The 19626-nt window shown below is 38.2% G+C and overlaps 1 protein-coding gene across 2 annotated transcripts; it reads right to left on the reverse strand.

Moving 5' to 3' along the window:
• Positions 1-590: 590 nt before the first annotated feature.
• SHISAL2B (shisa like 2B) lies at positions 591-18808 on the reverse strand. Of its 2 annotated transcripts, XM_070519594.1 has the most exons (4): positions 18110-18439; positions 16217-16282; positions 13858-14015; positions 591-861 (listed from the first exon to the last, which is right to left on the reverse strand). In XM_070519594.1, exons 1-4 carry the CDS (start codon positions 18298-18300, stop codon positions 725-727), a joined length of 552 nt encoding a protein of 183 aa, XP_070375695.1. In that variant the 5' UTR covers positions 18301-18439; the 3' UTR covers positions 591-724. The 2 variants fall into 2 exon arrangements, with proteins under 2 accessions (XP_070375695.1, XP_014703997.3); XM_014848511.3 differs by lacking the exon at positions 16217-16282 and having other exon boundaries at positions 18110-18808.
• Between the last annotated feature and the right edge of the window lie 818 nt (positions 18809-19626).

Consider the following 19626-nt stretch of genomic DNA (forward strand, 5'->3'; position numbering starts at 1 on the left):
CTTTTAAGACAATTATAATTTGCAGAAACTAGTTATATTTCTAGATGTCTAAGTGGTATTGCTGCAATAGCCTTAGGTGGGACCAGAGAACTTGTTTTATAACTTTCACTATACAAATTCCTTAGGAACTTTATCAGTGAAGGATTTTTGTTATAGTTATCCCTTGGTATGCAGAACATATTTATTATGCAGATTGTATATTGTGATATATTTTGTTATTGAATGTTGGCTTTTATAAAGGCAATATATTGTTTATGTGCCTAGGAAATCCTCTAAAAAAGGCATGGGTTGATTTCTAGAGACTTAATCTGCCACCTCTAGTTTATAAGACCATTCCCCCCAGAGATTTACCTATCCAGTACCATCTCTTATAAAAATAACTGCCTCTAAGTATCAAAAATTGTGAAATGCTGGTAATGTGACATAAATTTCTCGTTTTTCACTGAGATAGTTTGCTTATCTGTGTTATTGAGAAATTCTTTAAGTTCTCCTGAAGTATTATGTAATGCAGAAACATCTTAATTAGCAAATAAAAGTAAACTTGTGCACATGAAAATCTATCAGAAACCTTAGTGGGTGTTTAATAAATTAATTGAACAAAAATGCAGCTGTTTCTTGCTTCGTGAGTGGCGAATTTTTGAAAAGAATTATTAAGAACTGTATTTGAAATGCACACTTTATTTTTATTGCTCCTTCTCTCCCGGGCTTTTCCAACACAGGGTTTTTAATAAGACACAGTGTTTATTTGTGATGTGTCCACTGTTTTGTCTTGAATTGTATCATCAGCTTCATACGATGTTTCATGTGTTGAATTCGATGCTGCCGTGGAATTGTGGGCTTTGGTTCTCCTATTTGAGTTGCCTGAAAACACACAAAACAAAATGAAATAATTATTTGGAATTAGGACGAAATTGGACTTCTTAAAATTTGTGCTTAAAAAATAAATGTCGTAGCAATATTGAAAATATTATGTCCTGATAACACTATGTTGATGAGTGAGAATCGAATCATTTCAAACCTGTTTTTGAGCATTTCCTCCTGAAAGTCAAATAAGGGAAATATTGAGTAACAGAAGTAAGGATTTCATGTCCCTGCTTATCTTTCTTTCTCCATGCTTCCATGGAGGAAACTACACATTTGATAAGAAGGTAACAGTTTCTTGGTTGCTAAATAAAAGTGTGACTGTCCCTGTGCATAAAGTGAACAAAACTATACTAAAGCAAATCGTAATAATTTGCAGCACTCCTTAAGGCTTTACCATCATAAGGAATTTAGATGTAATTTTTTTTTTTTAAAGATTGGCCCTAAGCTAACATCTGCCAATGTTTTTTTTTCCTTCTTTTTCTCCCCAAAGCCCCTCAGTACATAGTTGTATATTCTACTTGTAGGTCCTTCTAGTTATGTGTGGGACGCTGCCTTAGCATGGCTTGACGAGCAGTGCTAGGTCCACGCACAGGATCCGAACCAGCGAAACCCTGGGCCACGGAAGTGGAGCGTGCAAACTTAACCACTCGGCCACACGGTGGCCCTAGATGTAATGTTTTAAAAGAACACATTTGTGCCGTAATCTCATTCACTCATTCTATGTAAATGAGTCCAAAATGCACAAGGGTAGAGGAATGTGGACCTTTGCTCATCAGAAGTTCAACTAACAAGCTTGTAGCAAAGAAATAGATTATTCTTCACCAAATGGTGTTGGAAAAGTAATTGTGAAAATAATGAATGTATCATATAGTTCACCAATATATACCAAATTAAATCTATTTAAATAATATATAAATATGTAAAGCAGTGAAAGAAATCACAGACGTCACTAATGACCTCCTGTTGCCAATCCACAGGCCAGGTCACAATCCACATCTTATTTGACCTGTCAACAGCATTTTCTTTTTCGGCTTCCAGGATGCCACTCTTTCTTAACTCATTCCTGTGTTGCCGTTGCTCCTCAGCGTCTCCTGTTGGTCCCTCTTCTTCTCCCAGGCCTCCTAGACCTAGGAGTGCCTCAGGGCTCAGCCGTTGGTTCCTGTCTCTGTGTCACTCCCTACTTAATCTCATTAATCTCTCAGGTTTTAATACCTTCTCTATGCTGATGACTCCCAGATGTATACCTCTAACCCAGACCTCTCCTGAACTCCAGATTCAACCTTCTAATTGACATCTCCACTTGGACATCTAGTAGACATCTCCAGCTTAGTCCAAAACTGAAATTTGGATCATTCCCAGAAAAAAAAAAAAAAAAAAAAAAGCCCATTCCACTTACAGTCTTTTTCTCCCCGTTGCAGTCGTCCTTGATTCTTTTATCTCACACCCCACATGCAATCCATCTGAAATCCTGTTGACTACACTTGTAGAATACATCCAGAATCAATCCACTCACTTCTCATCACCTTTACTGCTACCACTGATTCTATTCTTAGCACAACACTCAGAGTGATCCTTTACAACATAAGTCAAATCACATCCTCTGCTCATAACCCTCCCTTTCACCGAAATCTTTATAATGGCCTATGTGATCTCATATACACACATCATTAATCTCCTTGACTTCATCTTTTTCTATTCACCCCCTCATTCACTCCAACCTCTTTGATCAAACATTTCAGGCACATTCCAGCCACAGGGCCTTTGCACTGGCTATCCACTGTCTGGTATGTTCTTCTCCCAGATTATCTGCACAGTAACTCTCTCATTTCAAAGTCTTTGCTCAAAAGTCACCTTTTCAATTGAACTGAGTTTAAAATTGCAACTACGTCTCCCCCCCATCCACGATCCCTTTTGCTCTCCATTTTTCCCCATAGTATTTATTTTCTAATATACTAATTTACCTATTTATTATGTTTATAATTTATTGTGTATCTCCTGTCACTAAAATGTAAGCACTGCATGCCAGAGATCTTTTACTATTTTATTCATTGATGATGTGTCTAGAAAAAAATGCCTTGTACATAGGTAGTGTTCAATAAATATTTGTTGAGTGAAATAATGAATTAAAGCATAAGATTAAAAGTTTGACATAATAAAAACTTTGAAATTGTAGCTAGTAAAAGACAAGATTGGAAGCCAACTGGGAAGAAAAGTTTAGAACAAATGATTCATGTCTAATATATAACAAAGTCTTACCTATCAATATATAAAACATTAACACCTCTCAGTGGGTGAAAAAACTGGACAAAAGATATGGCTAATAAACATGAAAAGATCTTCAGTCTTACTAGGAAGAAAGAAATGTAAATTCAAAAGGTAATAAGCCATTCTTCCTGACTCACTTAGGCACAGGAAAAAAGTAATCTTTCTTAGCCAAGGGTGTGACATGATGGACATTTTTTTTTTTTTTAAGTCTGAAGCATTCCTACCTGTAATGCGATTTTAACATAAAGTTCCCAAGGAAACCAACAGAGATGAGATCTAAAATTTCTATAGAAAGATGTTCAGTGGTTATTTTCAATACCAAAAAATGTAAGTGCCTTAAATTTCTAATACTAGGGGAATTGCTAAATTATCATGCATGAAGTATCATCAAAAGGTGATTTCCAATAAATTTTTATTACATGGAAAGTTCTCAGAATACCATGTTAAGTTTGAAAGGATGCAAAATTATCAGCAATACAATAATAGTACTTTCGGCTTACTATCAGCTTCTCTCTGCTTAAAATCCTTTAGGCCCAACTCTGAACCTCTTGGTTAGGCTGAGGACCTGGCCCTGCTTCCCTCTCCCAGCTCAGCCTGCCCGCCTCCCCTCCTTATACCTGGTGTTTCTGACAAACAGAAATACTGACAGGTTCCCCAGCATGCCCTGCTGCCTCTCTCTGCCCCAAGCCTTTGCACACACTATTCCAGCTACTTGGTGCCCTTACTTTCCAATCACTTTTACTTGAATAACTATTACTTGTCCTTCGGGTTTTAGAAATGTCTGCTCTGAACCTCCCTAAGGGGAAGGGAGACCCATTCGCCAAGAGATTCCATTATTATAAGTAGCTACTTCCTCTATTTTTTGCCATCTAGACTGTCTTCTTGATATGCATTTTTTATTTTGTTTTTCTTTAGATAAGCCTAAGCCTCACCTTTGATTGTGTTCATACTGCCTGGCTTTGCCCATTTATAAGTAGTTATATAAACTGCTTTCTAGGGCCAATCAGGACATCTCCCACTGTGGGTTGATTTCATAGTTCGACACCCAAAGGGCAATATTATTTACAAGTTTTGAAGAAAGCAGTCCCACTACAGCCCAGATCCTGCCCATAGGACTGAAACACATGTGGTATAGTTCTCTGGGCTAATATTAAAATTATTGCAAGTTTAAAATGTAGGGCCTAGAGAGGTACAATATATGGCTTTATTTCATTACATTTCTTATGAACTTTTTTGATGGTAAAATAATGTTCTACTTCTAAACATCCAATCATAATGTTTCAGCCATATAATTTGATTTTCAAAAGTTAATTTGTTGTAGGCACAACATTTTCTAGCCTGGCAAGTAGCCCTTTGCCCAATCAGCCAGCATGGCTGTTTAAGATACATGTAGCAGAGAAAGCTGGCGTGAAAATTCGATGAACTGACAAGTTCTTGACTGTTATTTACAAAGTAGACTTTAAAAAAAATAGTAGGTTCAAATTTAACTACTAATTACTTAAGCAATGGAATATATTCCATATGGGGGCCCTTAAAACTATTTTCCTCATATAACATTTAAAAAACAAAATGTTTGTAGGTTTATTTTTCATTTTATCATAGCAGGTAAAGGTAAAAGATCAAGGATATAAGATGTAAATTAGTTTCATACTATCTGGGTGGCATTTGTATCTTACATAAGCCTTTCTTTAAACATCTAAAATTTTAATATTTCATTTCCTGGAAGTCTGAAAACTGTAATGTTGGTTAGTTCAAGTCCTTCATGTTTCCTAAGCTTTTTACAAACTTAAATTTGTAATATTTTAATCAGATTTTCAAGGTGTTTTTATCTACCTTGTCACATACAGTTTTTGTTTTTGTCTTTTTTTATGGGGAATAAACTCAGGAAGTTATTTTCTAACTTAGCTTGAGTTTCTCTCTAAGTCATCTCCATTCTGACAGCTCTAGTTTCCATTATTTATTTTTCTGGCCACAACTGAAAATCTTTAACCAGTCCACTGCCCTCTGAGACTTAAAGGCTTGCAAAATACGTTCCAGTATTATAGATTTTTCTTCATCAAGGACTCATGAAGACCCCATTCTCCAGGCCTGACCCTTATTCCCTTGGCCACTGGATCCTTCTAACCAGTGTAGGTGCAGCCAAAGATAATTTCTTAGATTGGCTTGATAGAGCAAGGCAGTTCCCTTAACAAGACCAATTTGCTACACAAACAAGAAAAGATTTGTTATAAATAAACACCCTACTGACATCATTTGGAGCAGGAGCTTTGATTAGCAAATTAACACCCCTGGTGTTCACTCTCTTCCTGCAGCTTATAAAAATCCAAAGGAGTTTTCAGTGTATATCCCTCTGGTAAGTTAGAGTAATTGGACATATGGGAAAACAATTTCGATGAGTGGGCTATCATGACAACAGAGTCCAGCTAACTGCATCCCTTTGGAATGATTTTAAAAGAGAAAGAAGCAAAAGTCTAAGCAATCTCAGCTTTTCCTAGTTTTGCTTTAATAAATAGAAGCTCATTTCTTAACCAACGAAATAGGGATAAAACCAGCGGCCTTTCTATCACAAGGTTACAATATGGGTTCCATTTTAAATAAGAAATCTGTAATTCTACTGAACTCCCAAGGGATTTGTTACACCTAAAAGTTTTTCTTATTTAATTCCTCCTTTTCTTTACCTGAGTGCAAATTGCAAAGATCCAGCATCACTGTTGTTTCCTGGGTTGACATTAATTGCTCTTTCTGCTGCTCGCATCCCATTTTCATTCTTTTTTCTGTTCTGGTTCATCTTATGTAAATCTCAACCTTCCTTTAATCCTATACCTCTCAGACTGGCATTTAAACTAAAGCTTTGGCCTATGTCAAAATTTAAATCAAATTCATCAAACAAAATCTTTCCATCCATCTTCATCACAAACTAGACCAATATATTTTTTCTGCTAACAGTTAAGTTTTGCATTCACTTTCAGAACCAGCCCTCAGGGGTCCATTTATCCTGGAACTCTTCTATGGACTCTGCTCTTGCCTGCCATTTCAAAATATCAAGCGAATGCTGGGGCCTTCTGCAGGTCTTCATCTCCTGGCTATCTGGCAGAACTGTAATTAAGCTTTTCTGCCTTTATCTGCCTGTATCCTCCTAGCTTCTGTGTTACCATTCTGCAGTCCTACAGCAGCTTCTAATTACTAATCATTTGGCTCACTTTATTATTTAGTAGAAAATTTACAAATCCCACTCATCCCACAGTTCCTTCTAATGGAAATAAGCAATCTTAAATTTGCACCCTAAAAGTGTTTTTTATTTGCAAGACGATGTTTTCCCTTCAAATTTAATATAATGCACAAGACTGGATCTGAGGTAAATGGAGAAATGAGCAAAACTTGCCTAGTAACCTACCAATCTATTGACCGCCCCCTTCTTCAATGTCCTGCCTTCCTCTAAAGGATATATAAGTATCTTAAGTAAATACAGTAAAAAATTCATTGTGAAGGTTAACATCCTAGACTAGCCCTTTTGCTTTGCCCATTCATCAGTAAGTGAAGGCAGTTCTATCCAGAAATGTTTCTTCTACCCAATTTTTTCCACAATTGGCCTTTTTCTTTTCCTTTTCTGCATTGTTAAATTCTTCCAACCACTGATGACTAACATAACTCACAAAGGAATTCAGCTGATATTTTAAATCCTTTAAATGAATTTTTTGTTTGTTTTGTTTTTGTTTTTGTTTTGAGGAAGATTAGCCCTGAGCCATCATCTGCAGCCAACCGTTTTCCTTTTGCTGAGGAAGATTGGCCTTGAGCTAACATCTGTGCCCACCTCCCTCCATTTTATACATGGGATGCCTGCCACAGCATGCCCTGATAAGTGGTTCATAGGTCCGTGCCCAGGATCTGAACCTGCAAACCCTGGGCCGCCAGAATGGAGCACATGAACTTAACTGCTACGCCACAGGGCCAGCCACCAAAATCCTTTAAATGAATTTTATTGAGATACTGGCTTCTATTTTGCTTATTGGTTCCAACATCAGCTAGGATTGCCTAACCGTGGGTCCTGAGGAGGACTCACAAATGCTAAATGTAGCCGTAGCTCTGCTGTGAAATGTGATTTTCTACATTCCAGGAACAAAAATGTTATTTTAAGTAGAAAGGTCCCTTTAGGAGGCAAAAATGGCCTGTTCTGCCATTGAATTCAAATGATCCCATCTTCTGCTAAGATCTCAGTGAGTTCATAAAGCCTTTCTGAAACAAAGAATGGTGCTACAAAATAATTTGGCAGCCTAATTAATAAGACTTTTTTTTTTCTAATTAATAAGACTTTTGAACAGAGTTTTGTTGGAGTGGTATTAAGGCTACTAAGAAAAATAGCTCCCAAAGTTATCTATATATTTAATACGAAACCCACCAAAATACCACTTGATTTTTAAAAATTTGACAATGTGACTCAAGAGTTTATTTGGAAACCTGAATATTAAAAGAGTAGCCAAGAAACGTTGGAAAAAAAGCATAATGGGAGGGAAGAGAAAGTCTTGCCTAATCAGATATTGAAATAAATTATATACCTACAGTAATTTTTAGGGTATATTACTAGCTTAAGAATATGCAGAGTGAAAAATTTTACAGAACAGAAAGTCTAAAAGCAGATCTCAGTATAAATAAGAATTTAGTTTATGACAAAGGTGACATTTTAAATTGGCAAGAGAAAGATGGTTTATCGAATAAATATTTGGGCAACTGGCTCATTATTTGCAAAATAAAAATAAAGGCAAATCCCTACCTCACGCTTTACACCAAAATTAAAATTCCAGGATTGTTAAAGATTTAAATATAAAAACAATGAAAAAATGTGGAAGAAAATATAGGTGAATGCATGTTATAGTGAGGTAAGAAATTTCTAAGAATGAAACTAAAGAGAGAAATCACAAAAGGAGAAACTTCTACAGTTGAAAAATTGACACATACAAAATTAAAAAGGAAACAACTATGAAAAACATTTGCAACATGTGAAAAAGCTTTTAGTTACTGGATGCAAAGTTTTTATAAAGCAATGAAAAATGAATACTCCCAGGGGCTGGCCCCGTGGCCTAGTGGTTAAGTTCGCGCGCTCCACTGCAGGCGGCCCAGTGTTTCGTTAGTTCAAATCCTGGGCGCGGACATGGCACTGCTCATCAGACCACGCTGAGGCAGCGTCCCACATGCCACAACTAGAAGAACCCACAACGAAGAATACACAACTATGTACCGGGGGGCTTTGGGGAGAAAAAGGAAAAAATAAAATCTTTAAAAAAAAAAAAAATGAATACTCCCATAGAAAAATGTGTCTAAGATAGGAGCAACAATATGCAACAAAAGAAATAATGACAAATAAACATTAAAATGTCCACTCTCGCTCCTAATTAGATGAATTTAAAATAAAACACTATATTACTTCTCTTAATGAAATTAGTAAAATATATAGCTTTTGAAATAATAATACCCATGAAATAGTGCTTTTCTGGAGTGTAGTTACCAACTTGTATTCAAAGCCTTTAATATACGCCCATCATTTGGTCAGCAATTCCACTTCCAGAGATATATACTAAGAAAATACTAAGATGTTCAATGTACATGTGTAATAGAAGAAATGGAAGCTAGCTCAAAGTCAATAATTTAATAAAATATGGTGTACTCAGATTTTGGTTTTAAACACCATTCTCAACTAAAATGAACCAGGCTTCTTAGAGAAACGGCAGATTCCAGGGCTGGAACAAGGAAAGTACGGGATGCCCTGGAACATCTTGTAACAAAAAGCAAAAAAGTGCTCAAAAAACGATGGACACAGGACTCAATTTAAAGGGGCTCCCACAGGCCAAGTATGAGACAATTTAAGGATCGGAATACACAATGATCATAATAAACTATTTTAGAATAAATAATCTGAGTCCATACTGATATAAATAAGTACATACATAAATGAATAGGTAAATAAATAGGAGAGAAAGAAAAGCTCTTCCTTGTAGCAGAATAACAACCAATAAATGTAGAAGGAATCATACGGTTAGAAAACCACCATTTTACAAGTATAATAATAATAATTCTAAAATTATTTTGAAATTTTGGATGAAAAAATTCAATCAAGAGCCATCAATGAATGGGTGAAAGTTTGAGGAGAAACAGGATTTTTTTCACAATCTCAAAGTACCTCCCCACAAATTACTTAGTAATGAATGACAAAGGGAAAAATAGTGACTTTACAATATCACAACCTCAACCAAAGAATCCAACTTAGTATTACCAATAATGCGACAGCTCGATATCACATGCTTCCTGATATGATGCCCTGAGAATATCACCTCCATAGTATTCCTGTCAAAATGCACAATCTCTCTCCAATCATGAGAAAACATCAGACAAATTTAAATTGAGGGACGCTGTACTCTTTTTTTTTACTCTTCAAAAATGTCAAGATCATGAAAGACAAAAAACGAGAATTAAAAGAGACTAAAGAAGTATGACAACTAATTACAAGATGTAATTCTGGACTAGATCCTAGATAGGAAAAAAATACCTAGTAAGAATATTGGCAAAATTTGAATATGAACTGCAGATTAGATAATATTACTGTATCAATGTTACATTTCCTGACTTTGATAAATGTACTATAATTATGTAAGAAAAAAATTCTTGTTCTTAGGAAATACATACTAAAATATTTATGGTTAAAAGGCATGATATCTTCAAATTATTTTCAAACGATTCAGAAAATACACATTGAAAGAAAGTCAATGATGAAGAAAACAAGATAAAATATTAACAATTAGTAAATCTGGGAAAAAGCATAAACCTTCTCCATACTTTTCTTGCAACTTTTCTGGAAGTGTGAAATTATATCAAAATAAAAGAATAAAAAATAGTCCTCCATCAAGGTAATAAAATGGAACCATTAAAAATGATGGCAAAGGTATTTATTTATTGGCAAACAAATATGTCAATATGTTCAGTGAGCACGTTAAGACTCATTTCCCCCCGATTTTGTTATATACATGTATCTATAGATGCACAGAAAAAAATCAGCGAAGGATATTCACCATGGTATTAATATCCGTTATCTCTGTGTGGTGAGATCATGGATGACGTTATTTGTTTGTTTGTTTCTGTGTATTTTCTAATTTTTCTACAATGAAAGTGAATTGAAAGAAAGATTTTCTTTCTGGGGAAGTGAGGATGTCTTCTAAGAAGAAGAAATATGGCAGACCGTTCTCAGCCAGTCCAAGTCCTGTTTTGCTCACAGGCAGAATAAATGATCATATGATCTTCAAATTTGCCTTCTTGCTCAGTGTTCCGTACATAATTTACGTTTCTCTCTAGACAACTGTACCTTACTGCTGATTGGCTTATCTTTCTTCCCATTTATATCCCCTGCATTTACAAAAGAGACCAGCAAATACAAGCTTGGAGTTGTCTGTTATGATTATTTCATTTGTGCCAAGAAGCTCTACTACCTGCCCTCTTCACTTTCGTCACAAACTCCACTTCCAAGAAGCCCTCTCCTCGATCTTCCACCTCTCTCCACAACCCCAGGGTGTCAACAGATACTCAAAACGACAGGATGAACATGCTTTATCTTCCTGGAGCATCAATTGTACTCAGAAATAGGAAGGAAAAGATGTTATTATCAGAGTAAAACTTGCCATTATATTATGCAGTCAAATTGAAAATTCCCATAAATTTTGAAAACAAAGTGGGCAACTGCTAATAAGTGAAAGCTCATAGGGCTTAAAGCAGACCTTTCCACTCTAGGCCTTGGAATTTCAGAGACACAAATTCCTTTCTTACCTACCTTTAAGGATTCTCCAATGGAAACGTTTGAGAAGCAGAGATCTAAAGCATTCAACCCTGTATGTGCTCCTCTATTAGCCATTAATTCTTCCCCATTTTATGAAACGAGCCCTCACTCTCAGGAGTGAGTGTCTGCTCAGAAAGATGCCCTTCACACAGCCATTTTCTGCTCAGAACAGTACATCCTATAGAGTACAATTTACAAGCCATAGGATTCTTTTAAACATTGGCATTTAAAACATGCAGAACTCAAAACACAAAAGTTAAAAAAGAAGAAAATGATTAGGGGACACAATTTAAAGGCCAATCAATTGCTTGACAATAGGACCTCTGAACAAAGTGAGCCCAGGAAGCAGCCAATTAAACTCCACGGTCACTGCCAGAGACTTGGTTTTTTTCAAGATCAATTCAACATGTATAAAGCCTTAAATTGTCTACATTAAAAAGAATGCAACCCAATAGAATAAAGATACATGAAGGAAAAATCTTGGCAAAATAGTCTAGGATTAGACTTACTGTTATTTACAGAAACAAAGAGTCCAGTCCCTTAAGTCAGTTTTAATACATACACAAAACACGTTTCCCTTTAGGCCATTCAAATCGCCTGTGATGAGAACAGTCTCAAGTACAAAAATTAATCTAAAAGGACGGGCGGTTGACTCTTACAAACAGATGGTTTTGAAAGAAAGGAGTGGTAACTGATGATACCAATTTTCCTCTGAGGCAACTTTTACTTGCTTGATTATTATGCAAATATTTTGTTATGTCCCTAACCTTTAAGGCATTCCTTAAACAAAATACAGACTTGTCTTCTCAATAGCTAGAACACTGGCATCTATTCCTAGGTGGGAGATCATTGGAATGGAGCATGCATATTTAACAACCAGTATGGCAATGTTTTTTAATTATCACTTCAAAGGGTTGCTTTCAAATATAAACCATTTTCCCTTCCTATTCTCATGACAGTTGGATTACCTATTTTTGGGGGGGCTCTCCACTATGTCTGATTTGGTTAAAATCAATCCAAGGGACCAAAATCACCTGATTTGAAAGCAGCAGTGAGGCAGCAATCATATAAAATCCTACCTTGCCAATAGCAAGCACTCAGGAAAGGCGTAGCAAATTAATTTACTGACTTGATGAACGCCATGTTTTTGAGAGGGGCGGAGTGGGGACATTGCATTACAAGGAAGTGGCTTCCTCTAACTCCATAGGAGCTGCATTGTTGGATGTCCTTGGCTAAACAGCATTAAGACTACAAGACTTGAATCAACAAGCCAATGAATTCTGTTGCCAGGTTCTCAGAGTCAACGTGAAATAACCTTTTGGAGCAGCCCCTGGAATCAATCAGGAAATATAACCAATTTTTATTTAGCACAGTGCATTGTACAGAGGAGCCACTCAGTGGATGTGTGATGACTCTCATGGTGACAGTAAACAACACTCCTTTGATCACCTACAATAGAGATGCAGGGCTACTCCATTCAATTCATTCAACAAACAGTTGTGAAGTGTTCTAGGCACTAAGGATAAAGTAGTGAGCAAACAGGAAGGAAATTCCTACTTTCCTGGAGCTTATCTAGTTAGAGTGGAGAAAAGTTAGACAATAGATAAGTAAAATATAGAGTATATTAGTGGTAAATGCTTAGGAGAAAAATAAAGCAGGAAGGGGGTATGAAATGTTGAAGGGAAATTAGAAATGTAGATAAAGTGACCAGGGAAGAACATAGACAGAAGAAATAGGAAGAAAATAGAGCATATGGACAGAGAATTTTCTAATTTTTTTTTTAAGTTTTTCATTTTCTTTCTTTTATTTGTGTATGTGTGAGGAAGATTGGCCCTGAGCAAACATCTGTTGCCAATCTTCTTCTTTTTGCTTGAGGAAGATTGTCGCTGAGCTCACATCTGTGCCAATCTTCCTCTATTTTATGTGGGACGCTGCCAGAGCATGGCTTGACCGAGCAGTGCTAGGTCCTAGGTCCACGGGATCTGAACCTGTGAACCCCAGGCCACTGAAGCGGAATGCATGACCTTAACCACTGTGCCACTGGGCTGGCCCCTCATTTTCCTTTTAAATGGAAGTTAGTGAGCACTGTATCTTGTTCTAAATTTATATTCTAAATTTTTATTAAAATATATTCTAAATATATGTCTCAAAATAAAACTCATTATTATTACTTTTAAAATACACTAATAGACATTCACAAAAATTTTAACAATTCTTTATGATTGAGTTTCATGATGATAACAATTGGCATTTGTGTAGCACTTTATAATTGAGATAACAATAAGATCCACTTCCACAAACTGTACAGAAACATTTCAACTTTATAGTCACAATACACACGCACACACACACACACACACCACTATACCTTAACTAGTTTGTAATCTATTCGGGAACAGAGACTGTTTTCTATTTCTTTTTCTATTTCTTTTATATCCCTCTAAATTATCCTATACTCCTTCGAATCCTGCACACCATAGGCACACAGGTAAATGCTTAATGACCATTGACTAACCAATCTCGAACAATGCAGCACTAAGAATTAATTATCAGGTATTTTGTTCCTCTGTTTATTTGACTTCTTTGACTCCATCGAAAACAAAATTTAAAAATTGCAAGAGGATAAACCTTTATAAGTGAAAGTGACATATATATATTAAAGTGGATTTATTAGATCGATGTATTATTTTTCATGAGAACATTTATATCCTGCTGCTATTTTTTCTTGGGCTCAATTTCTGTAAGGCATTTCATCACAAAGGTCTAATTTAACATGAATTTTTACAAAGACACATAATAAATTGAATTTTTAGAAAGCATTCATTGTTAACAGTATGATCTGTTACCCAGGTACAGGTTATTCTTTTGAATAAAATACAGGTAATTGGCTACAAATAATGGATACTGATTACCTTCTGGAGTGGAAGAAGTCTCTAGGTTTTGAAGCTTAAGGCCAGTGTCTAATCTTTGAGGCTTTGTATACAGAAATAAATAGCAAAGGACACAGACGCTGATGACAAAGGCCAGTAAAACAAGGGCAGCAATTCCCAATCCGATCAGGGCACCAATGCTGAGGAAAACAGAAGAAACAGTGATTGTTTGCACATAAACTAAAGAGAAGGTTTAAACATTGTTAATTCTTGCTTCAGTCATTCATAACTAAATTACATTTCAGTATATACAGTATATGATCGAAATGTACAGCTCATCTTTTTCTACCTAACATCAAATCCTTATCATATTTTCTCTATACATTTATATGTTAATATTCGTATAAAATACCATGTGATTTCATATCACAGGTAAAAGGTCACAGGATTCCTTAGGGATAGTTCAAGAACATCACAATCACATAAGCCTCTATTATTAACATATTTTAGGAGGAAAGGTCACATTCACCAATAGAAGAAGAACAGAAAAATATTTACCTCTGCAAAAGTAGTGAAACAAATGTTTAACAGAATGTAGAATTTTCCTTTGGAGACATGTATTGGAGATATCATTTACTAATATACAAAACCACAACTATTACAAAAGAGAAGAAGGTTTAATTAAAGGAAGGCAATATTTATGAAATTTATATAAAGTTCATGTTCAGTCTGAGTTTTTCCTTTCTAAAAGAGCATAACACCAATGGCTGCTAGCCTTAAGGAAGAAACCCTTGTACTTTTCTCTAAAGATAAAGTGAATATCTGATATTTGCTCTGCACTAAATTTGTAATAATTTTGTCTGATACAGTTACCTATAAGGCTAATCAGCTGATGTTTGAAAACATAGTTTTCATAAACCTGTGAACTTAATAGTTTTAAAGGGAATGGAAGATTAGAAAAAAATTATCTTGAAAGACTAAAATACAAACAAACATATGTACTTTACTTTCATGAACCATATGTATGTGTGAGTGTGTAAATATACAGAGATTTTAAGCTGATCAAGAGCAGATACTTCCGTTGACTTTCCCTTAGTGCTGTGCACACTTATTACAGTGCTTAATAGAGTACTTAGCTTGTAGTAAATGTTCCATAAATAGAAGCAAATCATAATTGACTGGTTATTGATCCACTTGCAGTAATTAAAAAGTAATCATCATTCAAAAGTAATGATCATTGAAGTGATCATTGAAAAGTAATGATCTTTTTCTTCATTATCTTCTTGGCTTGCCTCTAGGCTTCTGCTATTTCCCAGAGACAAGGGCCCTGACAAGTTTGACATGTACCAAAAGGGAGCCAAGGGAGAAACTGACTAAGGATGCTAGGTGTGTCACTGCCTTGGGAGGAAGGAGAAGAGAATTAAAAGTGAGGGGCTAAGCACGTCCCACTTATCCTTGACTTGAGGAGATAAAGTGCTCCTTCATTTTAGAGACTGCCTCCTGAGCCACAGACATGGAGCCAGACTTCCAGAGATTCTTGTGCTTGGTTTATTAATGTCAGCCCAGATCCCCCAGCCGTCTGCATGAGTGAGGACTGGGTAATGTTGTGGCTCGAGTCTGTATTTAGTTAGATATTTAGATTAGAGTTTGCCTTCACATGGTGCACTCTCTTCCAAGGGTTCTGGCAACTCCTCTTTCATGCTTGTTTGCCTAAAGCTGACTTTCGTAGATCATACGTGTCAGGGAGGGTTAGGACTAAAGGAAGACACATGGGAACATAATCCACTTAATATTATGTGCTGCACAAGGCAGCTAGAAGGCCAGACATCTGGAAAAATTCCTGAAACAAAAACCAAGTTATTAAAAAATCTTCGAAGTGAAAAAGTAATTTAGTCAATTTAAAAGTAAAATTGTCAACTAAATTCAACATATATATTATGGGCTTTTAATGTATACAATTTAAAAACCAGGTCACATGGTTTGAAGGAAAAACAAAGCATGCCATTTCTGCTTTCTGTTAAAATTTCTTCATAATCTTGGCAAACTGTTTCAATGACACAGTTCCACTTTATTGAAACGCTTTATGCATACAAAACTCTAGATAAAGATGGAGCTCTAGGAATCTCCTAAAATATTCATTTCAACAAATACTTACTGAACTCATGCATAACCCTGTGCAACAAGCATTATTTTCCTAGGTCCTGAAGAAGGTTAACGAAGGAAACCCTAAGAGGTTAGGGATTTGTAAGAGAAGAAAAGAAGAGAGTGATCCAGACACAGAAGAGGATGAATTAAGTTCCTCATGGCACCGTATGGCAGTATGCTTTTCAGTCCCTGAGAGAGGGTCTGAAGCTGCTGTCACGTTAATGCAGCAATTCTTCCACTCGGCAACTTCACTTACCTGGTAGTAGCTATGCTTGTGTCTTTCTCCAGCAGCTGCAGGATCTCAGAACAAATCCAGTGACTTCTGGAATATTTTTGCAATTGGACTATTTTAAATTAGGGGTGGAGAGCAAAGAACACGAGCGAAATGAAGCTCTAAATCTTACCTCCTCATTGTGTTCTCAGAGCTCAACAGCTAACAAGAAGCCCAGGTCTAACACTGCCAGCTGAGGCTATCAGTTGAAATGATTTCTATGTTTCCAGGAACTAAGCTGCACTGTCCATTTCGTCAGTGCTGAATGAAGACCCCAGCAAGCTGTTCATTCCTTTGTGCCCTCATAAACCTTAGGAAAGTTTTGTATCCTCTGCTGCTTGTCATTTCAGAACCGTTTAGGGATCCGAGAATCCCAGGCACTTTTCCAATCGAGTCTGACTTAAGAGTTTCCAGTCTCTGTTGGAGGCACTGCCACCATTATTAACACCTCCAAAGACTCGGAGCTGGGTTACTATATTATTTTCCAAAAGGCCAGATAAGACACCAGTGCAGTACAGATTGCTTCCCTGAATAATAAGGATAAGCTGTCATAATTTTCTGAGGTTATGGCCCACTTTGGCACAACACAACTTTGCTGGTTTAATTTTAAAAGGGCACTCCTTTTGAGATTTTTTTGAAGCTTGCAATACATTAAAAAATATTTTACTGATTCAAGACGCAATATTTAAAGTCATTTGCTGTAGACTTGGCATGTGTGCCAAATTCTGGATCATGCTAGGAAATTGGGATAAATAATACTCTTCCTCTTACCAGCAGAGTCTCTCTATTTCTCCCTCTCTCTCTTATCCAGACATAAGATAATTAGTTCGTAAGAAACAAATTAAGGTGGGGTGGGAGTTTTTTGTAATTGTGATACTCCATTCATTCTCCAGGCAAAATGAAAGAATCATGTTCAAAATTTGCAATCCTTCGGAGTACAAAAGGAGGAAAAAGCACTTCATAAAGAAACTATCTACATAAATAACTAGTTGGAATAAGTAAAATTCCCATCATAGGAAAAAGAGTCAAGAAAGACTCCACCTTAGAAGGTCTCTTCACTTCCCAGTAATGGTCAAGTGGCTCAGGTGTGGAGAAGGAGGGTGTCCTAGAAAGGTTCTACGGTGTGTAATAATAGCATCTAAAACTCTATCTGTCTATGGGTCTCCAATTCGGTTCGAGGTCAGTGTCAGATCACCTGAAAAAGGCAAATTATAAAGCGCCATCGCGCGCGCGCACACACATGTACAAACACAGACACCCACACGCACACCCTTTTTTTGATATTTTAAAGATACAGTCACTTCCTTCTCACGCCCAATGAGATTTAAAATAATCTAATCCTTGGTTATGCCTTAAAAATGAGTCCCAAAGGAGCCCCTTTCTATTCAAATACACCAAATTCCCAAACGAATCAAAAAGACAATTAAAACCTCCTCCTTAACTTATCTGCGTGTCTTCTCTTTCTGCCAGCAGAGCTACCTGCCTGGAACTGGGCCCTGGCGAGAGCAAAGAGCAGTCTGTTCCCGCGGGGCGGGCGGGGAACTGAGCCGGGCCAGCCTGGGTGCGCCCTAGGCGCAGAGCCTGCGCTCCTCCCGCGCGCGCCTCGCCTTGGGTCCCCGGGCGGATTCACGCCTCTGGCGACCACAGCTCGACCCTCGCCGGACGGGGTCGGCACCACGCGAGTCCTGGCTCCCTGAGGAGCTCCGAGCCTGGGGAGGTTTCTCCGCAGGGCCTTCACCCGCCCTCGGAGGCTCCGTGTCCTTCGGGAGAGACCCGACCTGAGCGGTTCGCGGGAACTCCAGCGACCTCCCTCCTCCCGGAGTGACACTGCTCGTCGCTTCCCTAGACCCCGGCTCGCCAGCCCCCTGCCCTGCCCACCTGAGGCTCCACATGTAGCTGTGCTTGTAGGGGAAGTAGCTGCCCGGCTCGCTGCAGCAGTATTTAAGGTCGGCGAAGCCGCAGCAGTAGAGGAGGGCGGCCCCCTCGCCGCGCCGGGGGCACTGGAAGGGCTCCACGAAGCTGTGGTTGAGGCTGTAGTAGCCGGAGCACACCCGGCTCGCCTCGCTCATCGCGGGCCGCTGCGGGCAGGGGCGCGCGAGCCCTGGATCTGCCCTCGGACCTCACAGGTCCCGCCCCGCCAGCTCCCGCGGACCCCTCCGCCCGGGTCGCCTCTTCTGATCTGGGGTCTGACTGCCCAGGCGTTTAGGCTTCGCGCCGCCTCTGCGCTCTCTCTCCTCCGCCCGTGCGCATGGTCTGGTTGCTTTACTCGCGCTTTTCTCTCTCTCGCTACTGAGTGATTCCTTTATCTGCCGGTCTCCTGCCCTGTTCTTCTTCTCCTTCTCCGTCCGTCGGCTTTCTTCACGCTCTCCTGACACCCCTCCACTTTCCCTCTCTTCATCACCAGCCTGGGGATCGTAGCTGTCCCCACTCCAGAAAGAGATTTCACCTGAAGGAAAAGGAAAAGACGTGTTCGCCGTCTGGACAGATGCTGGCGAAGTTGCAGTTCTCCTTACTCAGGGACAGGGCAGGTGGGTTCCAGGCAAAGAGAGCCGAGCTGGGCAAGACTTTACCCACCGCGGGGCGTTGAACCAGGGAGTGGGGTAGTGGGCAGGACAAAAGGCGCTGAACCACCAGTGAGGGGGTGTTGAGAAGTAACCCCTTCTTTGAGAAGTACACGTGAAACATTTAAATCTGCCTATTTAAAAATCAAAGACAAGAAACAAAATTTTCTCCAAAAACTAGTCATGCACTCTTGTGTTCAGTTAAAACAACCTGGAAAGGGAAGGAAAGGCAAGAGATTCAGGTAAGGAAAGCGAGGAATCTCTGGAGAGACAGGCAGAAAGGGAAGGAGGCAAAGGAAGCAGGGAGAAAGACCTTCATCAGTTTTAAGGTGTGCAGAAACTTCTCTTGTCCCCTTTCTGGTTGGTATTTCCATTTTCGTGATTCATTTGTTTATAAAGTCTTTCAAAATAACAATAGTAATGGATGCTTGTTGTAATAAGTCAAACAAGACTTCAATGTGTAAAGAAGAGAATAATAATAGCCTTAAGATGGGAGAGGAGGCGACGGAAACGTTCATAGAATTTCTGAGATGGTTAGAACATTGTTCCTTCCTCTTCATTTTCTGCGTCCTTCCCTTGACCAGAGGGTTGATTGGATGCCAGAATCGTGAATTTTACCGTGTTGGGTGTTGGGTATTTTTGTATTCCCATAAATATTCTTGAGGTTTATTCTGGAATGCACTTAAGTTACTTAGAAAGAGTTGGATTATTTCAGGTTTGCTTTTAAGCGTGTTAGGCAGGACCAGAGCAGACCTGAGGATTAAATTTTTCCCCTCTACTGAGGTGATACCCTCCTGAGTCCTCTTCTGGGTCCCTTGTAAATTACAAGGCTTA

Source organism: Equus asinus, chromosome 10 (assembly GCF_041296235.1).
Source record: "Equus asinus isolate D_3611 breed Donkey chromosome 10, EquAss-T2T_v2, whole genome shotgun sequence".
Taxonomy (NCBI): Eukaryota; Metazoa; Chordata; class Mammalia; order Perissodactyla; family Equidae; genus Equus; species Equus asinus.

Bases quoted from the DNA above. Each gene is read 5' to 3' on its own strand.
- SHISAL2B (XM_070519594.1), bottom strand. From the start codon at position 18,300: ATGAGCGAGGCGAGCCGGGTGTGCTCCGGCTACTACAGCCTCAACCAC. The intron at 16,283-18,109 runs GTGGGCAGGGCA...AAAATATTCCAG, and splicing joins AGCTACATGTGGAGCCTCAG to AAGTCACTGGATTTGTTCTG. The intron at 862-13,857 runs GTAATCAGTATC...GTGTGTTTTCAG, and splicing joins GACTTCTTCCACTCCAGAAG to GCAACTCAAATAGGAGAACC.